Genomic DNA, 17,806 nt, shown 5'->3' on the forward strand with positions numbered 1-17,806 from the left:
AAGCGGGGGTGGAGGACAAGATCACCAAAGGAGCAAAAAACTGAGAGCATTAGAAAGTGAATCCACATGGATACTGAAATCAAGATTAATGACGGGGGGGGGGGGGGTGGGGGAGGGCAATGGTAAGATATGTACACATATAATACCTCAATAAAAAAAATTAAAAAAAAAAAAAAGATTAATGACAGGAGTGGTATTGACATGGTATAATCAAATGACAAGCGTTTCAAAGCTGAAGAGTGTTATGGATAAGAGAGAATAGTCTAAAATGGTGTAAGGAAAAATGAGAAAAATTCACTGCCTCTAGGCCCAGTGGTACAATGGATGAGAGAGAAAACACCACCATTGGAGGTGGTAGCAGAAGCAGAGTCCTCAGGAGAAAGCAGGGCTCAGAGCAGGAATGTAAAGGGAACATTCAGAGGAGAGGCTAAGGGTGTAGGGAATTTTGTTAGTAACTGGCCATTATTTGAAAAGAGCACAAAAGAATTCCAGAAGTTAGGAGAGGAAGGTAGGTGGGGACAAAAAAGAGGGTGAATAATAATGGTTATTAGCCTAAAAGATGAGCGATGACTTGGTAGTTTGGGACCTCTGATGGTGATTGACATAAACAAGACAAAGAGCATGATGACATTCATTCTCATAAAGTTTGTGTATCTGGGGCCCCCCTTCAAGCCTGCCAATGTAAGTGCATGTAGGAGTGACAGTTTTATTCATTCTTTTATCTTCACCAGAGGATATGTTTTCACTGATTTTAGAGAGGGAGAAAGGGAAACACTGAGGTGAGAGAGAAACATTGATCGGTTGCCTCCTGTACCAGGGATCGAACCAACAACCTAGGTATGTGCCCTAACAGGGAATCGAGCCCACACGTAACCTTTGTGTACAGGATGGCACTCCAAACAACTGAGCCACCTGGCCAGGGAAGGAGTTTTATTCTTGAGTTTTAAATTAGTATGCAATTAGACCTGGCTCCAGGCTATTTTGAAGGAAGTCCTGAGCACCTATTTCAAAGAATTTAAATGAGACGATGAATGTAAAGCAGTTAGCACAAGGCCTGAAACTAAAATATTAGTTATGATACCACTATGAAGGGGATGTTAGAAGAGGGCCTAAGATATCCCCTCAATCTTCGCTTCAGAGTAGCAACCCCCAAGGCTACGCTGCTCTGACCTCTGCCTCCTTATCCACTCACACTACCACCACCAATTTATTAGTGCCATCTCTATATTGTTCCTGAAAAAATACAAGCCCATTACCAACATACAAAACCAAAAACATTTTATTGCTGAGTCATCTTGAGGTTCAAATGATGGGAAGGGGAGTCCACAGCCTGGCCAGGACTCCCATCAGGATGGAGATAATGGGCTCCACTTAGGGCACTATCTACTCTGATCCTGTCCACCTTGTCAGTCCCTCCAGGTGACTTCTACTTCATCTGTCCGATACCTGTGAAAAAACAGGAAAAACTTGGTGGATGGACTATCCTTTAACATCTTCCATTCTTCTCTGCTCTCATGATTCTGGACCCACTGATGTGCTGATTTTTGCCGACTTCCCATATAATCCTATCTACACCCTCCAAGGGGGTACCTACCTCTGCGTGACCCCAGATTCACTGAGGGGCGTCCTGTGTCCTGCCCGGAACATCTCCCAGCCAGCCTGGGCTATCATGGCTCCATTGTCAATGCAGAATCTGGGAAGGAAAAAGAGATATGAAATTTGGGGTCTGAAGGTAGAAAACTACAGTAATTGGAGAAAAAAATCAAGAAAGGACAAGGACCTTTACCTCTCATCTGTGGCAAAAAGCCGGGCTCCACGTTCCTGGCACATTGTCTCCATCATTTCCTGTAGCCTCATATTACCTGTGATGAGGTGGTGGGTAGGATTAACTTAGTTTAGCCATTTCTCCAGTCTAGCTGTATGCCGCATGTGCATTTAATTAGGAAAGTGAAGTACGGGTCCTAGGGGGCAAGGATTGGGAAGCATAGGATAAGAAATAAAACTAGTAATTTCCCCAAACCCTCAGGTTTAAACTATCAGGAGGAAGATGCACATGCCCAAGAATAGGAAGAGTCCAATGATACATACACCCCACACCTCCCACGACGAGGGCCTCCTGGGAGCCACAATGTGCCATGGCCCGCTCTGTGATCTCTACCAGCATTGCAAACACAGTTTCCTGTGGGGGACAGACAAGGAGTAAACATCAGAGGGAATCCCAACTTAGCCCCAGCTTTCTGTCCTAGCTTTTTACTCCATTACCTGCAGGGAGAAACACAGATCCTCAGGAGTACACTCGCCTGTGGCCAACATCCGCTGGGCTACATCCTATTATTAAAGGGGGAAAAAGAACTCATAAAACTCAAAACCAAACAAACAAACAACACGATCAAAAAGTTGGCGGAGGACTTGAAAATATACTTCTCCCACGATAACATACAAATAGCCAATAGGTATATGAAAAGATGTTCAACCTCACTGGCAATCAGGGAAATGCAAATCAAAACCACAATGAGGTACCACCTCACACCTGTTAGAGTGGCTATTATCAACAAGACAAGCAATAACAAGTGATGGAGAGGTTGTGGAAAAAAGGGAACCCTCATTCACTGCTAGTGGGAATGCAGACTGGTACAACAACAACGGAAAGCAGTCTGGTGATTCCTCAAAAAATTAAGGATAGAGCTACCATATGACCCAGCAATCTCTCTCCTGCGTATATACCCGAAAAACTCAAAATCATGTATTCACAAAGACATACGCACCCCTATGTTCATTGCAGCATTATTCATGGTGGCCAGGATATGGAAACAAACAAAGAGCAAAGAGGACTGGATAAAGAAGATGTGGTACATATACGCAATGGAATACTACACAGTCACAAGAAAGGATGAAATACTGCCATTTGCAACAATATAGATGGACCTTGAGAATATTATGCTGGACCTGGAAAGCATTATGCTAAGCGAACTAAGTCAGTTGGAGAAAGATAAATATCATATGATCTCACTCATTTGTGGAATATAATGAACATAAACTGATGAACAAAAACAGATCCAGAGTCAGTGAAGCATCGATCAGACCATCAAACCTCAGGCAGGGGAGGGTGGGGGTAAGGAGGAAGGAGGAGAGATCAACCAAAGGACTTGTCTGTATACATATAAGCCTAACCAATGGACACAGACACCAGGGGTGTGAGGGCATGAGTGGGGGGCGTAGGGGTGGGGGTGGGGGGGAAGCAATGGGAGGATAAGGACACAAATGTAATACCTTAATCAATAAAGAAAATAAAAAAGTAGTTTAAAAAATATAAAAAAAATAAGTCAGTCAGAAAAAGCCAATAACTATATGATTTCACTCATATGTGGGATATAAAACTGAAACTCGTGCACACAAACAGCAGTGTGGTGGTTGCCAGAGGGAAAGGGGGGGAGGGGAGAAAAGGGTCCTAATATATGGTGACAGAAGGTTTGACTTTGGGTGCTGGGCTCACAGTGCAAAATACAGATTTTGTAACATATAAAAGCCACACCTGAAACCTATTATGATCATGTTGACCAATGTCACCCCAATAAATTTAATTAGAAAAAAAAATGGTGGGGAAACAAACAGATAAAACAATGAACAGTGGTTTGGCAGATGCCATGAGAATAAAAATTCGTGCACTTGGCGGATCACCATGTTTCACAATTCAACTGACCACACACTTTGTCCTTCATGGTACCAAACTACAGAATGGGCAGCATTCATTCAAGATTCAATAATTATGAATATCCTCCCACCACTCCCCACCCCTCCCGAACCCTGCTGCATTTCTCTTCATCACTTACCACTATGCAACCCTTTATATTTTATTATTTTCCCCTCTTCCCTTTTTGTTTTGTTTCTTTTATCCATCTACTGTTAGAATACAAGCTCTGACCACCAGGGGGCAGACGCTCTAACAGGTAGGTTAGCTTGCTGCTGGGGTCTGACCAATGGGGACTGGGGTGAGAGGGCTGTACACACCCTGGAGCCCTCCCTCGGTCCCTCCCTCCCCGCCAGCCAGCCCCCATCTGCCCAATCCGATTGGGTGAGATGGCTCCGATCAACTGCCAAGCAGAGGGACCCCACCCATGCATGAATCAGTGCATGGGGCCTCTAGTTCAATAAATATTTGCTGAATGAGTTTATTCAGCATAAAAAATGGGCCAGTACTATGCTATATGCAGGAAATACAATGGTGAGCAATACAGATACGCTTCATTAAAAAGCATGCAAGTGCCCGTGTTCTCACCTCTTCCACACTCACCTCGATGAAAGACAGGATCCCTGAGAATGAGACGTCCATTCCTTTTACAGTGTATGGCAGTTCAACTAGCTTCTTGCCTCTATGTGGGAGTACATGAGGCACTAAGCCTGTAGTCAGCTGTTTGCTCACCCTCCAAAGCCCCTCCCAAACCTCATTAATGTGCACATAAGGCCAGAAGCCCCACCAGCCAGCCTCTTTCCACCTTATGGCCCCTTACCGCTTTGCCATCTGTTCAATGTTGTAGCCCGGACTTGGGTCATTGGAAATCTAGCAGGTAAAAAAAGACGATAGTCAGATATCCAGGAAGCATAAGAAGTGAATTTACTACTTTCTCCATTTCCATGGCTCCCCAAAAAGTCACCCACATCTATGTTCTCTGCAGCCCAACGGCTTACCTTCAGCACTCGAGCAAAACGATCCAGACAATTACCCACAGCAATATCGATGGTTTCCCCAAAGATGCGGTAACGATGTTCTGAATATGCAATCACCTAAGGGTGATGAGGATGTCCATGAAAACCTCAAGTCTGTAAAGAGGAGTAGTTGGCTTTGGGGAAGAATATAGCAGAGGAGGATCAACATGGCCACTAGAGCGTCCAATAAGAAATAGAAAATGCTTTGCCAAACTCTGAGTAGGTATTTTTTTTAGCTCTTATCTGAGAAGAAGCTCACATATACCTTGAATATTCTCAGAGCAGATTCCTAATCTATAAAGATGGCCAGAGTAGAAGCAAACTGTCACTTCAAATACATTTTTCTAGCTTGGAGATTCCCGACATATCCCTTAAAAGCAGTCTTGACAGGGGACAGACTAAGGAACAGGCTTTCCTGCTTAAGACAGGGAACCAGAGTCCTTTTAGAGCATCCTATCAGGGCAGTACTATTTGTAAACGTGAGAAGAGATAGTGGTAAAAACAAAACAAAACAAACAAACAAACAAAAAAACCCTCAAAAATCCCATATTGGGACAGATTGATGGCTGATCCAACTCAACCCTGGCAATCAACTTATGTCCATTCTTCCTAAGTGACCAACTTCTAGCACAGAAACATAGAACCCACTGACACATACACTTCATATTTTTGGCAGTGAGTGATCCCTAGGGACCAGAGAAGTATCTTTCCCCCTGGTGCTGCTCAGGATTTCCTTGCATTCTGATGTAGATTTTACTCTGCTGTCAAAGGGCTGGTGACAGCCTTGGCTGGGTGGCTCAGTTGGTTGGAGCATCATCCCGTGAGGCAAAAGGTTGGGGGTTCAATTCCCAGTCAAGGCACATACCTAGGTTATGGGTTCGGTCTCCAGTGGAGACAACCACTTGATGTTTCTTTCTTTCTCTCTCCTCCCACCTCCTTCCCTCTCTAAAAATCAATAAAAACATATCGTCGGGTGAAGATGAAAAAGAAAAAAAAAAGGCTAGTGACAAAAGGGTAAGGAGTTACTCCTCACCCGAGGATAGTTTTCCATTGATTTTTTTTTTTTTTTATAGAGAGTGAAAGGGAGGGGGAGAGACACACAGAGAGAGAGAGACACATCAATTAGCTGCCTCCTACACCTGCCCTGACCAGGGTCAGGGATTGAGCCTGCACAGAGGTATGTGCCTTTGACAGGAAATGAACCCTAAGCCTCTTAACTCTTGTAAGCTTCCATTGCTACTCTACCTGTTAAAGTTCCCACATTATTTTCGTGTGGGAACTATTTAATAACTATTTCACACAATGAAGTTTTAGAACATAACCCTTTCATAGGCTGGGGACGATGACTATTTCTGACAATAACTCCATCAGGCGTTCTTTGGGAAAAAAGGTTGGAGTTCTCCAATTCTAACCTAAAAAGGTCTTATAAGGCATCCCAAACAACTATGACTTCCCCTATAAACTTAAAATATCTTCAACCATTTATAAAGTGTTTTAAAAAGTGTATGTTTACACCCTTAAAATAACAACTTCTATATATTTCTACCAGTAATGCAAACAAAACATATAATTGTCATAAAGAAACAAATCGTGTAGTGCCCTTTAGTTTTAATTGCTAAGATCTGTACAAAAATTAGCTTCAGAATAATGACATTGAAAATTCTTTGAGGGCTTCAATCCTTACCCTTCTTTCATTTTCTAAGGAAATTTCTTATCTTTGTATATAAAAGTCATTTGATTCTGATTATCCTGCCCAAATCTGCACTATTACAAACTGTATTGTGGCTTTTCTAGTGTGCCACAGTTTAGGTTCAGACAAGCCCAGCTTTGTTCTTGCAGTTCCTGCCACTCAGGTAGAGCATGAAAGGTGCGGTGTAGTTCCTTAGAAATTAAGAAGAAACGGTGCAGACTGCTAAATACCTGTGTGTTTCCTCCACTGACATACAGCACAGTTGGGCTGGTGGCTCCAGTGATGAGGCGGCCCATTTCAATGTGCCCTATACAGTGGTTCACTCCTAGCAATGGCTTATTCCACAGCTGGGCCACAGTACGGGCCACAACAGCCACAGAAACCAGTGGGGCTCCCATGCCAGGGCCTAGGGAGATGGAAATGGGAGTTAGAATCCTTTAGAGATTGAGGAAGCAGGAAATACGAGCGATAGGGCTGAGGCAGTGATGGTAGCAGAGGCAAACTGCAGGCTATTTTGATACAGCCAAGTTCCAGGTATATTCTTCCATTGCCCACCACTCACCCCGCCATACCTTTGGTGTAGGCAATGCAGTCAATATCCTGGGAGGTTAAGCCAGCCTCTGTTAGTGCCTCCTGCAGCAAGTCCAGGACAACAGCTCGGTGGTGCCTGGCAGTATCACCGGGAAGAAATCCTAGGAGACGAACAGAAGTCAGAGATCAGAGGGGGTTTTGGTAGAAAAGGCAGATAGCAATCCAAGACAGGCCTTTTAGTAGTAGGAAGAGTCCCTTTCACTCTCCCCCAGCATCCTGTCTTCCAGGTGCTCAGACATACTATAGCCAGTCTGTTCAGCTAGGATGACCACCCCTCCAAAATGCCCTTCTTCATATCCAACTTCTTCTCAGCCTTTAGCACTCAATCCAAGTGACACCTACCTCATATCCTTTGGTCTTCTCTATGACCCTACAAACCCTGTGCATGACCACAATATTGTATTTAACCATGCCCAGTATTTTCATCATGAGCCTGTTTACTGTAACATCTTTGCCACAAGCATTTCCTCCACAAACATTTTCGCAGCACAACTACTTGGCCTTAAGGCAATTGCACAGTAAAAGATAAAATAATGGAAAATAACAGAGGGGCACTGAAACATGAAAAATTAATACCAAAATTAAAAACACTTTATTGTGAAAAATAAAAATATATTGTCTTCTAAGTCTTTTGTTCATAGTATTATACTTTTTTTTTATTGCTTTTTTATTTCATCTCCTTGTTTGGCATCACATTTTCCCTTTTTCGCTGTAATTCTTCCTTCATTAAGAGGTATCAGTTTCAGCTAAAGAAATCAATATTTTTTTAAAAAATATTTTTATTGCCAAAACCGGTTTGGCTCAGTGGATAGAGCATCGGCCTGCGGACTGAAGGGTCCCAGGTTCGATTCTGGTCAAGGGCATGTACCTTGGTTGCGGGCACATCCCCAGTAGGGGGCTGTGCAGGAGGCAGCTGATCGATGTTTCTCTCTCATCGATGTTTCTAAATCTCTATCCCTCTCTCTTCCTCTGTGAAAAATCAATAAAATATATTTAAAAATATATATGTATGTATATATATATATATATATACACACACACACACATATATATATATATATATATCTCCACACACCCCAGAGGCCAGCAGCCAGCCCCCCATCATGTGCGCCAGGCTGGGGGCGTGGAACCAAACTGCCTCTTGGTGCTGGAGCATTCCCAAGCGGCTGGGGGCACTATGGTGACAGGGGATGTTTCCACCCCGCCCCGCCCCCAGCCCCTTGGCTCCTGCACCTATAGGCTCAAAGTGGCCAGGGGGCGTTCTGGGAACCCTGCCACTCAGGACCTAAGCAGGGGCCTACAGGCTCGGACTGGCCTGGGTCCTGAGATGTTTGCGGGACCCAGCCCCTTGGCGCCTGCACCCTTAGGCTCCAAGTGGCCAGGGGGCATTCTGGGACCCTGCCCTTCAGGACCTAAGTGCAGGCCTACAGGCTCTGATCGGCCTGGGTCCCGAGGATGTTTATGGGACCCAGGCTGCTCAGGACCTAAGCGCAGGCCTACAGGATCTGAGAGGCTTGGGTCTGAAGGATGTTTCCCAGACCCCAGACTACTGAGAGGAAGGGAGAGGGACACAGAAATAGAAACATCAATGATGATGAGAGAGAATCATTGATCGGCTGCATGCCCCCTACTGGGGATCAAGCCCGAAACCCGTGATGTGCCTTGAGAGGAATCGAACCTGGGACCAGTCCGAAGGCCGACGCTCTATCCATTGAGCCAAACCGGCCAGGGCAAAAGAAATTGGTAACTAATGCTCTCGAAGACTGTTGTGAATTAGTAGCTGCCTCTTTTGTATTTGCTATTGTTTGGTAAACTTTTGGTTTTGATGGGTGGGAGGGAAGATTGCTCACAAAGGATTTGCAAACTGATAAATTATCATTTTCTAGTACAGTATGCAATCTGACTTTCACAGAGCTGTGCAATCTGGCTTATACATAGTTGTTATCATCCACTATTTGAAGACTACCATATCTACTCATCACTGTAGAGACCATTATGAGGACTATGATTTCTTTAATATAAAAATGGAAGTAACTGCAACAATTTCCTCAATGGAGAAATGAAACCAAACTGTCAACTCCCTGAAATACATTAAGTCTGCCAAATGTTAACCAAACTGTCAACCAGTTATTTTACCTTTTATAGTGAAATTGCCTTAAGGTCAATGGCTTGTGCAGTGAAAATGTTTGTGGCAAAAATACTTAGAACTGCATGTAACAATTATAGCATTATGATTACCGGTAGTTTCTCCAGTTCAACTGTGAGCGTCTCAAAACATTGGCCCTTTTATTCATCTTTGCATTCCTGTTGCTAAAATGCCTAGAGGAGTGAGTGCTAAACATACATGTATTTCTAATGAGTAACCTGTCACAACATCACCGGCTCAGGGAGCCTTTTCGGGTGCACACAAGTCAGTTGCCCTCTCCTACACATATACAGGTGATTTGGGAGAGGGTAGGCATGATATAACATCATAACTTACAAATAATATTTATTAAAAGTTGTAATGTGACAGGTACTTTAATTCTCAAGACCCCATGAGGCAGGTATTATTCCCATTTTAAGAGTCAAGAATTCCCAAAACACATTATTGACCATGAATATTGTAAAGCCAGCCAGTTCTGTCTGATTACCTAAACTGGGAGTCTTTACACTCATTCTGGAATTTTTTTATTACATCTATATGTTATACTATTTATCCTACTATAAAGTCCTGTTTACAGGTCGATCTCCATAGCAGGCTCATCACATCTGCTTTTGTATGCAACTATTTTTTTTACCCAACAGACACTTAGCACATAAAAGGCACTCAATAAAAGCTGAACGAACAATGAAGGTCCAGGTACAAGTGCCTGTGACTCACATCCATCAGCTCTGTGACGTTATGAGACGTCACATAACCTCAGAGCCTCGAATCAAAAACGCTGTGAGGGGACAATGGGAAGATGGGAAATGATGCCGGGCGGCCCAGCGCGCTGCCAACGTTTTAAGTCCCTACTCACCGGTGCCCGGAGGCGTGACGTAAGTGCGCCGCGGGTTGGCCAGCACCGCGCCATCCCGCACCACTCCCACGCCAATCTTGTTGGCGCTGCCTTCAAAGCCCAGCACCGTGGGCATGGCCGAAGCGGGGAGGACACACCCGCCGGGTCCTGCCTAACACGGCGGCCGCGGAATCCCCACCGCTCCTCGCGCAGGGGAAGGAGCCCGCGGCAGCTGAGTGGCGGGACGCACACTGACGGGCGCCGACCCACTCCGCACGTCGCGCCGTCCCGCCCCCGTCGTCACGGCGACCCGTCAAGGCCCCTTCCAGAACCTGTCCTCCTAACTGCCGGGGACGCGGAGCCGGCATCCGCTCCTGACACGCCTATCCGCTCCGGCGCCTCTCTCCGGCGGCCCAGCCCGGCCTTCTCCACGGGCTGTTCTTCTCGCTCGCACAGCGCCGGCATCTTCGGCCGGGGTGGCGGGCGGAGCCGTGCAGCGGGCACACGGATAAACAGTCCGGGAACGGAGGGCTGAGGGCTGGGGCCTTCCGTCGCCTGGAGACTTTGGAGAAGGGCGGGCCTCGGGTCTCCGTCACGTGGCGCCAGGCAGACGAATCGCCGGCGTCCCTGCGCTACGCGGGGAGACCCCGGGTCACGTGACCACGCCAGTTACCCACGTGGGGGCGCAGCGTGCTCCCTTCTTTGTGCTCGGGAGAGAAGGATCCCGGCGGCAACTTTGGCAGGTCAGGTACCGGGTTGCCGTTCCTTTGCCCGTCAGAAGGGCTTTTCTGGACGTCTGATCGGCTAGCGTGAGCCGGGTCCCTTGATTACGGCCCCCGATTGGCCTGAGGGAAGATCTTGTAGGAGGGCACACGGATGGCTGTGGAAGGACCTGGTGGTGTGGGTGAGGGGCTAATGAGCCCGTGGCGCAGGGAGGCGGGGAAGGGATTCGGAGATAGCGCGCCGCTCACGGGAGGAGCCTTCCCCCCAGCGCTGGCTGCCTTCACCATTTGTTTGCATCTGTAGGCAAGGCGGTGGAAACACTGCTCCGCAGGGCGACGTGGTGCAGGAGGGCGTGCGTTTCAGGGATGCCGAAGCGTGGGAAAAAGGGAGCGGTGGCTGAAGACGGGGAAGAGCCCAAGATTGGTAAGGGAGTGAAATGAACCCCTCTCCCTAGAGGCTGTGATGGTGGTGCTTCTCATTTATTCGATAAACGGGAAGTACGGGCCGACGCACCCCATTTTTGCAGTTTGAAGAACTCGCGGCAACTGCAGGCTCTCAGGGGGCCTATAGTTAACCCCGGATGAAAGTTGGTTACCGCCAACTTTTATCGCTATGTATTAACTTATTTTATAGAACCAGAGGCCAAGAAGCGTAAGGCGGGAGCAGGAGCAAAGAAAAATGAAAAAGAGGCAGCAGGAGAGGGGTCAGTCCTATATGAGGACCCCCCAGATAAGAAAACCTCGCCCAGTGGCAAATCAGCCACCCTCAAGATCTGCTCCTGGAATGTGGATGGGCTTCGAGCCTGGATTAAGAAGAAAGGATTAGATGTGAGTGGAAATCAAGGAGGGGAAAGAGATGGTCTTTAGTATTGAATGATCTTGGGGTTTAATGACCTTTTCCCATTTTAGTATCCACCACGCAGGTTTATTTTTTTATAGTTTTTTTTTTTTTGTGGGAGAGGTATAAGGAGGGGCTTCACCAAGTCATACCAACCATTTCTTGCCTATCCATTCCATTCCATTGCCTTAAATGTCTAATGTCTTCATCTCTTCCCCAGCATATTGAAAAAATCTTACTGGACTTGCTCCATTTTTATCTCCAGCGTATTTTGTTTTTTAAATAACTAGTGCTTACACAATGCAGTTCACACATGCTACATTATATAATTGTACTATTGAAACATATAATCTTATTGGCCAATATCACCCCAATAAATTTAATAAAATTTAAAAAACGAAATAAGTAACTAATGCTTTAAAAATCTTAGCTATCCACTCCCTATAGAAAAAAACACAATCTCCACAGGGTTGTAAGCAAGCCTTCTTCAATTAGTTACCAGTTATCTAACCGCTTATTGTGCTAGACTGTTAAACTCCTTATGCACAGGGACCTTGCCTCCTGTTTATCACTAGTACTTAGCACAGATTCAATAAATGTCTGCTGTATTGATACCATCTTTTACACCTTTCATTTTACTCAGTGGGTAAAGGAAGAAGCCCCAGATATCCTGTGCTTGCAAGAGACCAAATGTTCAGAGAATAAACTACCAGCTGAACTTCAAGAGCTGCCTGGACTATCCCATCAGTACTGGTCTGCTCCTTCAGACAAGGAAGGGTACAGTGGTGTGGGCCTGCTCTCTCGCCAGTGCCCACTCAAGGTCTCATATGGCATTGGTGAGAGCCTACTGATTCCTAATGCCTGCGCACTTTCAAACTAATTGCTAATACCCCACTCCAGCCCCAATTCTAGATTCCTTTATTCTCTACTTTCCCTTTGCTTATTTATACTTTTCATTTAAAAATATTTTTCCCCCTTATGCTTTTTTTGGTACTGATACTGTTTCATTTCTCCAGGTGAGGAGGAACATGATCAGGAAGGCCGAGTGATTGTGGCTGAGTATGACGCATTTGTGCTGGTAACAGCCTATGTACCGAACGCAGGCCGAGGCCTGGTGCGCCTGGAGTACCGGCAGCGCTGGGATGAAGCCTTTCGCAAGTTCCTGAAGGACTTGGCTTCCCGCAAGCCCCTTGTGCTGTGTGGGGACCTCAATGTGGCTCATGAAGAGATTGACCTTCGCAACCCCAAGGGAAACAAGAAGAATGCTGGCTTCACCCCGCAAGAGCGGCAAGGCTTTGGGGAATTGCTGCAGGCTGTGCCGCTGGCTGACAGTTTCCGGCACCTCTACCCCAACACCGCCTACGCCTATACCTTTTGGACCTACATGATGAATGCTCGATCTAAAAACGTTGGTTGGCGCCTTGATTACTTTCTGGTGTCTCATTCTCTGTTACCTGCATTGTGTGACAGCAAGATCCGTTCCAAGGCTTTGGGCAGTGACCACTGTCCCATCACCCTATACCTAGCACTGTGATACCTCCCCCACATCATTTTAAGCCTAGGAAATAAGCCCCTCAATTAGCTTTAAAACTTCTTTGCTTTCAAGAGAATTCTGCACTGTATTTCCCTTCAGCCAGGCTCCTAGTGACAGATGGGCTTCCTTTAAGCCCAAGGCTTTGTGTTTTTGGTGTGGAGGGGTTTTTGTTCCTTTTTTATTTTACATTAAACAAGCTACTGATGACTTCCTTTGAACTGTCCATGTGAAAATAAAGAGCCATAGTTTCAGCCTTGCTGTCTTTGTATTCTACTCCTACAAATTCCCCTCCTCATTTTTGTCTTACATACAGATTAACAATTGGAAAAGGGCAGAGTCATGACCTTATTTATTTACAAGCACAGGATGAGTCCTTAACCTCCCCCAACACAGCAACCCTACGTAGCCCAGTGAAATACTACTGCTGGGGGGTAAGGTTGGAAGGAGGAATTAAGGGGAACACAGGACTAGGGGAACATACCCCATATTAAATAGTTATATACACACCAGTTCCTGTGGTTCTGTACAAAGCAGCGGTTAGCCCCACCCCCACAGGACATGGAATGGGGAGAGAGGAGACTGAGGGGACTGAGGCCAGAGCCAGTCCCTGGTGAAGTGCAATAGCAGCAAGGTCCTAACGGTGCACAAGAGGGAGGGGCACCCCCAGGGCAACCCACCCCAACCCTGCCCTGGAATGTATGAGGGACAGGAATGGCTCAGGGAGCATACAGGAAGGACAAGGCTAGAACCATCTTTGTAAGATCCAGGTTTAGGAGCAACATTTCCCCTATACTTCACCCTAAGTACAGCAACCCTAGGAGGAAAGCAGATGGCCTGCAGCAGTCTTATCTACCCCTCCAAACTTAGGTGAGGGCCTGGTTCCTTCCTACTCCCCAGGGAAAAGGAAGGCAGCTGCTTGGCTCCTCTTAGAGAAGCCCAGGGAGCCTTTTGTCCTGGCTCCCTTTTGTAGTGTCACTGTCCCCACCAGGGAGGGGCCAGGCACAGTCTGTGGGTCATCCTGGGGCTCAGGAGAAGTTCTGGACAGGGTGGCTGACCTTCATACAGGCCCAATAGAGGGCCCGCCCTAAACACAGAACAGCCAACAGGATGGCAAATGCCCAGGCTGCATAGATGCCTCCATATCGCCGTGCTTGCTTCCATGTCCCAAACTGACAAAGAAAGAGAAAGAATGATGGGGTTACTGTGATCTCTCACCACCTTCTAGCAGCCCTAATAACAGTAACACAAACTTCAATCCCTGTTCCCTATCCATGTGCAGCCACCTTCAGGGACCTGAATATACTCATACAATCCCAAACATCTGTCAGTTTTTCTTAATGTCTTACAATTGCACCAGGTTTCCTAAATAGCAACTCCTAACTAGCCACTTCTCCACTGTCCTATCTTCTGCATAAAGATGGCTGGCCCAGCCAGCGTGGCTCAATGGTTGAGCACTGACCTATGAACCAGGAGGTCACTGTTCAATTCCTGGTCAGGGCACATGCCTGGGGGATTGTGGGCTCGATCCCTAGTGTGGGGTGTGCAGGAGACAGCCGATCAATGACTTTCTCTCATTAATGATGTTTCTATCTCTCCCTCTCTTTTCCTCTGAAATCAATAAAAACATATTTTTAAAAAAGATGGCTGTTCTTTACTCCTATAGTAACGAAGAAGACTATTATTCAGTCACCTCAACTTCAGCTCCTCTATACATTAAGACACGAAATAAACACAACGCCCTTGATTTCTTCCCTCCCCCCCCCCTTTTTTTAGGTTAGCCATTCCCAAATCTTAGCCTACAGAGATGAGGCTGAAGAATAAAAGGGGTTGGATCACAGTTACTCACAGCAAGGCCAGTGGCAGTGACTGCCAAGAGTAAACCAAGCAAGAAGCAGCAGACACATCTCTTTCGTGGATATCTGCGCCCAATAGATGACCTGTGGGGAGGCAAACAGAAATGGATGTTTGAAATGGTCCTGTAATTTTTACTCTAGCCCTTACCCGATTACCAGCTCAATGATGCCATTCAAAATCACTTACACTTTCCTGCAGTGAGGACAACGGGCCAAGGTTCGGTCTGTGAACTCTGTCCACTATGGAGAAAAAAGGGAGAAACCTATTAATAGTATAAGCAGGGTCATCTATATTGAGAGTCCTAGGGCAGGGGAGGGTGGGAAATGGGTTCTCATGGAACAGGCCTGTTCAGGATACATTATCATAAGTCAGAAACACATTCATGATTCCCCCTGGGGTTTTCCCCCAGGACTTCCCAGTACCCCTCCTCACCAGAAAAGTGTTCTTGCAATGTCCACAGATGACCCTGACACCCACGGGTTGAGGTTCTGGACTTAGAGGTCCTGGGTGCACAGGCCCCAGATTAATGATTCTTTTGCTGTACAAGAAAAAAAAGTGTTTGAAAAGTTTTTAATCCTAAGGACCCCTCCTTCATACCCCCCACTCCCTGCCTCACTATGTTCCTCTACTTCTCTGTACATTTCACATAATCTGCTCTTCAAGGCTACCCCAGAGAACCCTTGAGGAAGAGCATTGCTTTAACTACAGGTCTTTAATTTCCCTTTTATCTCAGGATAACTGACCCAGTCCCCCAAACTCTCCATCTTCCTAAAGTACACCATTTCATCCCAATCTTTGTATTCAGAGATGAGAAAGATGGCTACAACATTCTAGAGGCACAATAGTCCTTAGCCTTTTCTCCTTCTAAATAAACATTCTAAATAAACACCAGGCTCTCTCACCTTGACATTCTCTACAACCATTTATCCTTTTGGGGCTTTCCAGGTTTCCCCACTGATGCCCTTCCCCACCTGATGCCTCTTACCAGTAGGGTCGAGGACAGGCAATTCGCTGCGAAGTCACTTTGCAGATAAGGAGACAGTTACAGGGGCATCGAACATATTTTTTCCCCGGGGGTGCATTCTTGATTGGCTAGAGAATAATGGGAATATCAGTAAGCAAACCTCTAATCCCAATCCCTTTCATTTCCTCCAAAAACACCTTCTGAGGAGAGATCAGATAAATAAAAGTCTTAGCCAGGACAGAGAAATGAAAGAAAGGCATACAGTACGAGACTGGCAAATGGAAAACAGGCTTAAGTATCTGGGATAGGTATGAAGGTGAAGGATGGTAAGCATTAGCTTTGGTGAGTGGCTGCTGGGGAGAGGGCTGTATGAGACTCCTTGAACTGAAAGCTGGGTTTTATGAAGAGCTCTGGCTGAAGGTCAGGGTCTAGAATCAAAGAATCAGAAAAAGGATTCAGGAAACAGGATATATGTGTGTGTGTGTGTGTGTGTATGTGTGTATACATACATATAGTGTATATATGTATATATATGTGTATAACTCACGGTGGCTTCGTTGCAGACGCCACATTTGACTACATGCTGATGCATCTTGCCTTCCACGTTGATGAGAGACTGGCAGACTCGGCAGGTGATCATGGGGGCATTCCCACTGTCTGGGCTGGTCAGAGGTGAGTAGGGGGGTGGGTCATCCCCAGGCAACACGGCTGGGTGTCCCTCGGGGAACGGGGGAAATGCTGGGGAGGAAGGTAAAGAGAAGGGCTGGCATCACTTGCAGACACCACCATTGATGCTCCACGGGGTCAGGGATCGCTTTCTGGTCCTCAATCCTTCTGACCAAACTCGGCGGGCTCCTTATATAACATAGACCGTCCTGCCGTCAGCTTCCTCAGAAACCCCTTCCGTTTTCAAGATCGGGTGGCGATCGGGAAGGAAGAAAACCTCGCCCTGTCACAAGTGCAGCAGCTCCGCACCTGGCGCTGGGGCCCCGCCCTCCACCTGCGGCCCCGCCCCTCCCGCCCCTCAGGGTACCCCCGGGAGCACCTCGGACCCGCCCGGCTTACCCTGGGGTGGGACATGTTTACCGGCTCCGTAGGGTGGTGCTGAGGGGGTCAGGCCTCCCCCGGGCCCAGTCCCACTCCCGCCTGGCCCCGCTAATCCGTTGCCACCGGCGCCACCGTCGATAGGCTCGGAGAGCAGCGGGGATCGCTCTCCATCGGCCGCCATGGCCGTCACCACCGCCTTCAGCTTCGGCCAAGGGTCCGGCTCCTGTCGCCGCAGCCACAGCCACCGCCGCTACCGGGTCCCCAGGGCGCCTGCGCGCCGCGCGCCCGGCTCTCACCGCAACCAGCGGCCTGCCCCGCCCTGGTCTGTCCCGCAGCACGTGATAGGCTATCCCCGCCCCCGCCGGGTTATCATTCGTGGAAAGGATCGAATTCCCGGTCCTGTGGAGGCAGCTCTTCTCTACCATTGGGGAGCGTTGCAGAAACGTCAACTGTCACATGACCTTCCGAAAGGCCGCTGGGCCTGCCAAAGCTGCACGTGATGAGAGGAGGAGCGCGCCATTGGCAGCGTGGCCATGGCGCTACCTCCGGGCCAGCGGGTGGGGCGGGGCAGCCCCGACTCACGGGTCACGTGTCAGGAAGCCGCGAGTCCTCTGTTACGCGCCCAGAGCGGGGTATAATCATTGCTCCTCATTGGTCCAAAGACACCATTAAAAAGTTTTCTCCCTCTTTGCGGTTATGATCGGCATCCCATTGGCTGGAGGCTTCCATTCCCTCGTCCGGTGATCCTTGGGCGCAAGTTTATTGGCCCGAATTTAGCTCCAGAACCCGGAGGCGTGGCTCAAGGAATGGGCGGTGGAAGAGTGCGGAGCTTGGGATGTCTGCGCAGCTAGAGGAGGATCTGTAAGACACTGAGCTCAAAG

The 17,806-nt window shown here is 47.4% G+C and overlaps 3 protein-coding genes across 9 annotated transcripts; 1 reads left to right on the top strand and 2 right to left on the bottom strand.

Moving 5' to 3' along the window:
* Positions 1 to 1,261: 1,261 nt before the first annotated feature.
* On the bottom strand, positions 1,262 to 10,503 carry OSGEP (O-sialoglycoprotein endopeptidase). Of its 4 annotated transcripts, none has more exons than XM_054716394.1 (11): positions 10,299 to 10,503; positions 6,967 to 7,086; positions 6,625 to 6,800; positions 4,687 to 4,782; positions 4,509 to 4,558; positions 4,292 to 4,370; positions 2,263 to 2,328; positions 2,089 to 2,179; positions 1,787 to 1,862; positions 1,595 to 1,693; positions 1,262 to 1,446 (listed from the first exon to the last, which is right to left on the bottom strand). In XM_054716394.1, the coding sequence occupies exons 1-11, from the start codon at positions 10,429 to 10,431 to the stop codon at positions 1,407 to 1,409; spliced, it is 1,026 nt and encodes a 341-aa protein (XP_054572369.1). In that variant the 5' UTR covers positions 10,432 to 10,503; the 3' UTR covers positions 1,262 to 1,406. The 4 variants fall into 4 exon arrangements, with proteins under 4 accessions (XP_054572369.1, XP_054572368.1, XP_054572370.1 ...); XM_054716393.1 differs by having other exon boundaries at positions 4,277 to 4,370; XM_054716395.1 differs by having other exon boundaries at positions 4,277 to 4,370; positions 9,988 to 10,372.
* A 115-nt stretch (positions 10,504 to 10,618) lies between these two features.
* Positions 10,619 to 13,311, top strand: APEX1 (apurinic/apyrimidinic endodeoxyribonuclease 1). Of its 3 annotated transcripts, none has more exons than XM_028137648.2 (5): positions 10,619 to 10,709; positions 10,993 to 11,112; positions 11,323 to 11,516; positions 12,170 to 12,362; positions 12,543 to 13,311. In XM_028137648.2, the coding sequence occupies exons 2-5, from the start codon at positions 11,055 to 11,057 to the stop codon at positions 13,058 to 13,060; spliced, it is 963 nt and encodes a 320-aa protein (XP_027993449.1). In that variant the 5' UTR covers positions 10,619 to 10,709; positions 10,993 to 11,054; the 3' UTR covers positions 13,061 to 13,311. The 3 variants fall into 3 exon arrangements, with proteins under 3 accessions (XP_027993449.1, XP_027993450.1, XP_054572371.1); XM_028137649.2 differs by having other exon boundaries at positions 10,691 to 10,775; XM_054716396.1 differs by lacking the exon at positions 10,619 to 10,709 and adding an exon at positions 10,823 to 10,866.
* Positions 13,312 to 13,392: 81 nt separating this feature from the next.
* Positions 13,393 to 17,601, bottom strand: PIP4P1 (phosphatidylinositol-4,5-bisphosphate 4-phosphatase 1). 2 transcript variants are annotated; one of them, XM_008160502.3, is made up of 7 exons: positions 16,965 to 17,601; positions 16,426 to 16,616; positions 15,900 to 16,006; positions 15,347 to 15,452; positions 15,101 to 15,153; positions 14,907 to 14,997; positions 13,393 to 14,229 (listed from the first exon to the last, which is right to left on the bottom strand). In XM_008160502.3, the coding sequence occupies exons 1-7, from the start codon at positions 17,104 to 17,106 to the stop codon at positions 14,086 to 14,088; spliced, it is 834 nt and encodes a 277-aa protein (XP_008158724.1). In that variant the 5' UTR covers positions 17,107 to 17,601; the 3' UTR covers positions 13,393 to 14,085. The 2 variants fall into 2 exon arrangements, with proteins under 2 accessions (XP_008158724.1, XP_008158723.1); XM_008160501.3 differs by having other exon boundaries at positions 16,944 to 17,601.
* Positions 17,602 to 17,806: the final 205 nt, after the last annotated feature.

This window comes from Eptesicus fuscus, chromosome 5 (assembly GCF_027574615.1).
Source record: "Eptesicus fuscus isolate TK198812 chromosome 5, DD_ASM_mEF_20220401, whole genome shotgun sequence".
NCBI classification, from domain to species: domain Eukaryota; kingdom Metazoa; phylum Chordata; class Mammalia; order Chiroptera; family Vespertilionidae; genus Eptesicus; species Eptesicus fuscus.

Coding starts and splice junctions, on each gene's coding strand:
- OSGEP (XM_054716393.1), bottom strand. CDS start 10,431: ATGCCGGCGCTGTGCGAGCGAGAAGAACAGCCCGTGGAGAAGGCCGGG. Junction 7,087..10,298: donor CCCGGCAGTTAGGAGGACAG/GTTCTGGAAGGG, acceptor TTCGTCTCCTAG/GATTTCTTCCCGGTGATACT. Junction 6,801..6,966: donor CTGCATTGCCTACACCAAAG/GTATGGCGGGGT, acceptor CCATCTCCCTAG/GCCCTGGCATGGGAGCCCCA.
- APEX1 (XM_028137648.2), top strand. CDS start 11,055: ATGCCGAAGCGTGGGAAAAAGGGAGCGGTGGCTGAAGACGGGGAAGAG. Junction 11,517..12,169: donor TTAAGAAGAAAGGATTAGAT/GTGAGTGGAAAT, acceptor CATTTTACTCAG/TGGGTAAAGGAAGAAGCCCC. Junction 12,363..12,542: donor CAAGGTCTCATATGGCATTG/GTGAGAGCCTAC, acceptor TCATTTCTCCAG/GTGAGGAGGAACATGATCAG.
- PIP4P1 (XM_008160501.3), bottom strand. CDS start 17,106: ATGGCGGCCGATGGAGAGCGATCCCCGCTGCTCTCCGAGCCTATCGAC. Junction 16,617..16,943: donor TAAACATGTCCCACCCCAGG/GTAAGCCGGGCG, acceptor CTTCCTCCCCAG/CATTTCCCCCGTTCCCCGAG. Junction 16,007..16,425: donor GCGTCTGCAACGAAGCCACC/GTGAGTTATACA, acceptor ATTATTCTCTAG/CCAATCAAGAATGCACCCCC.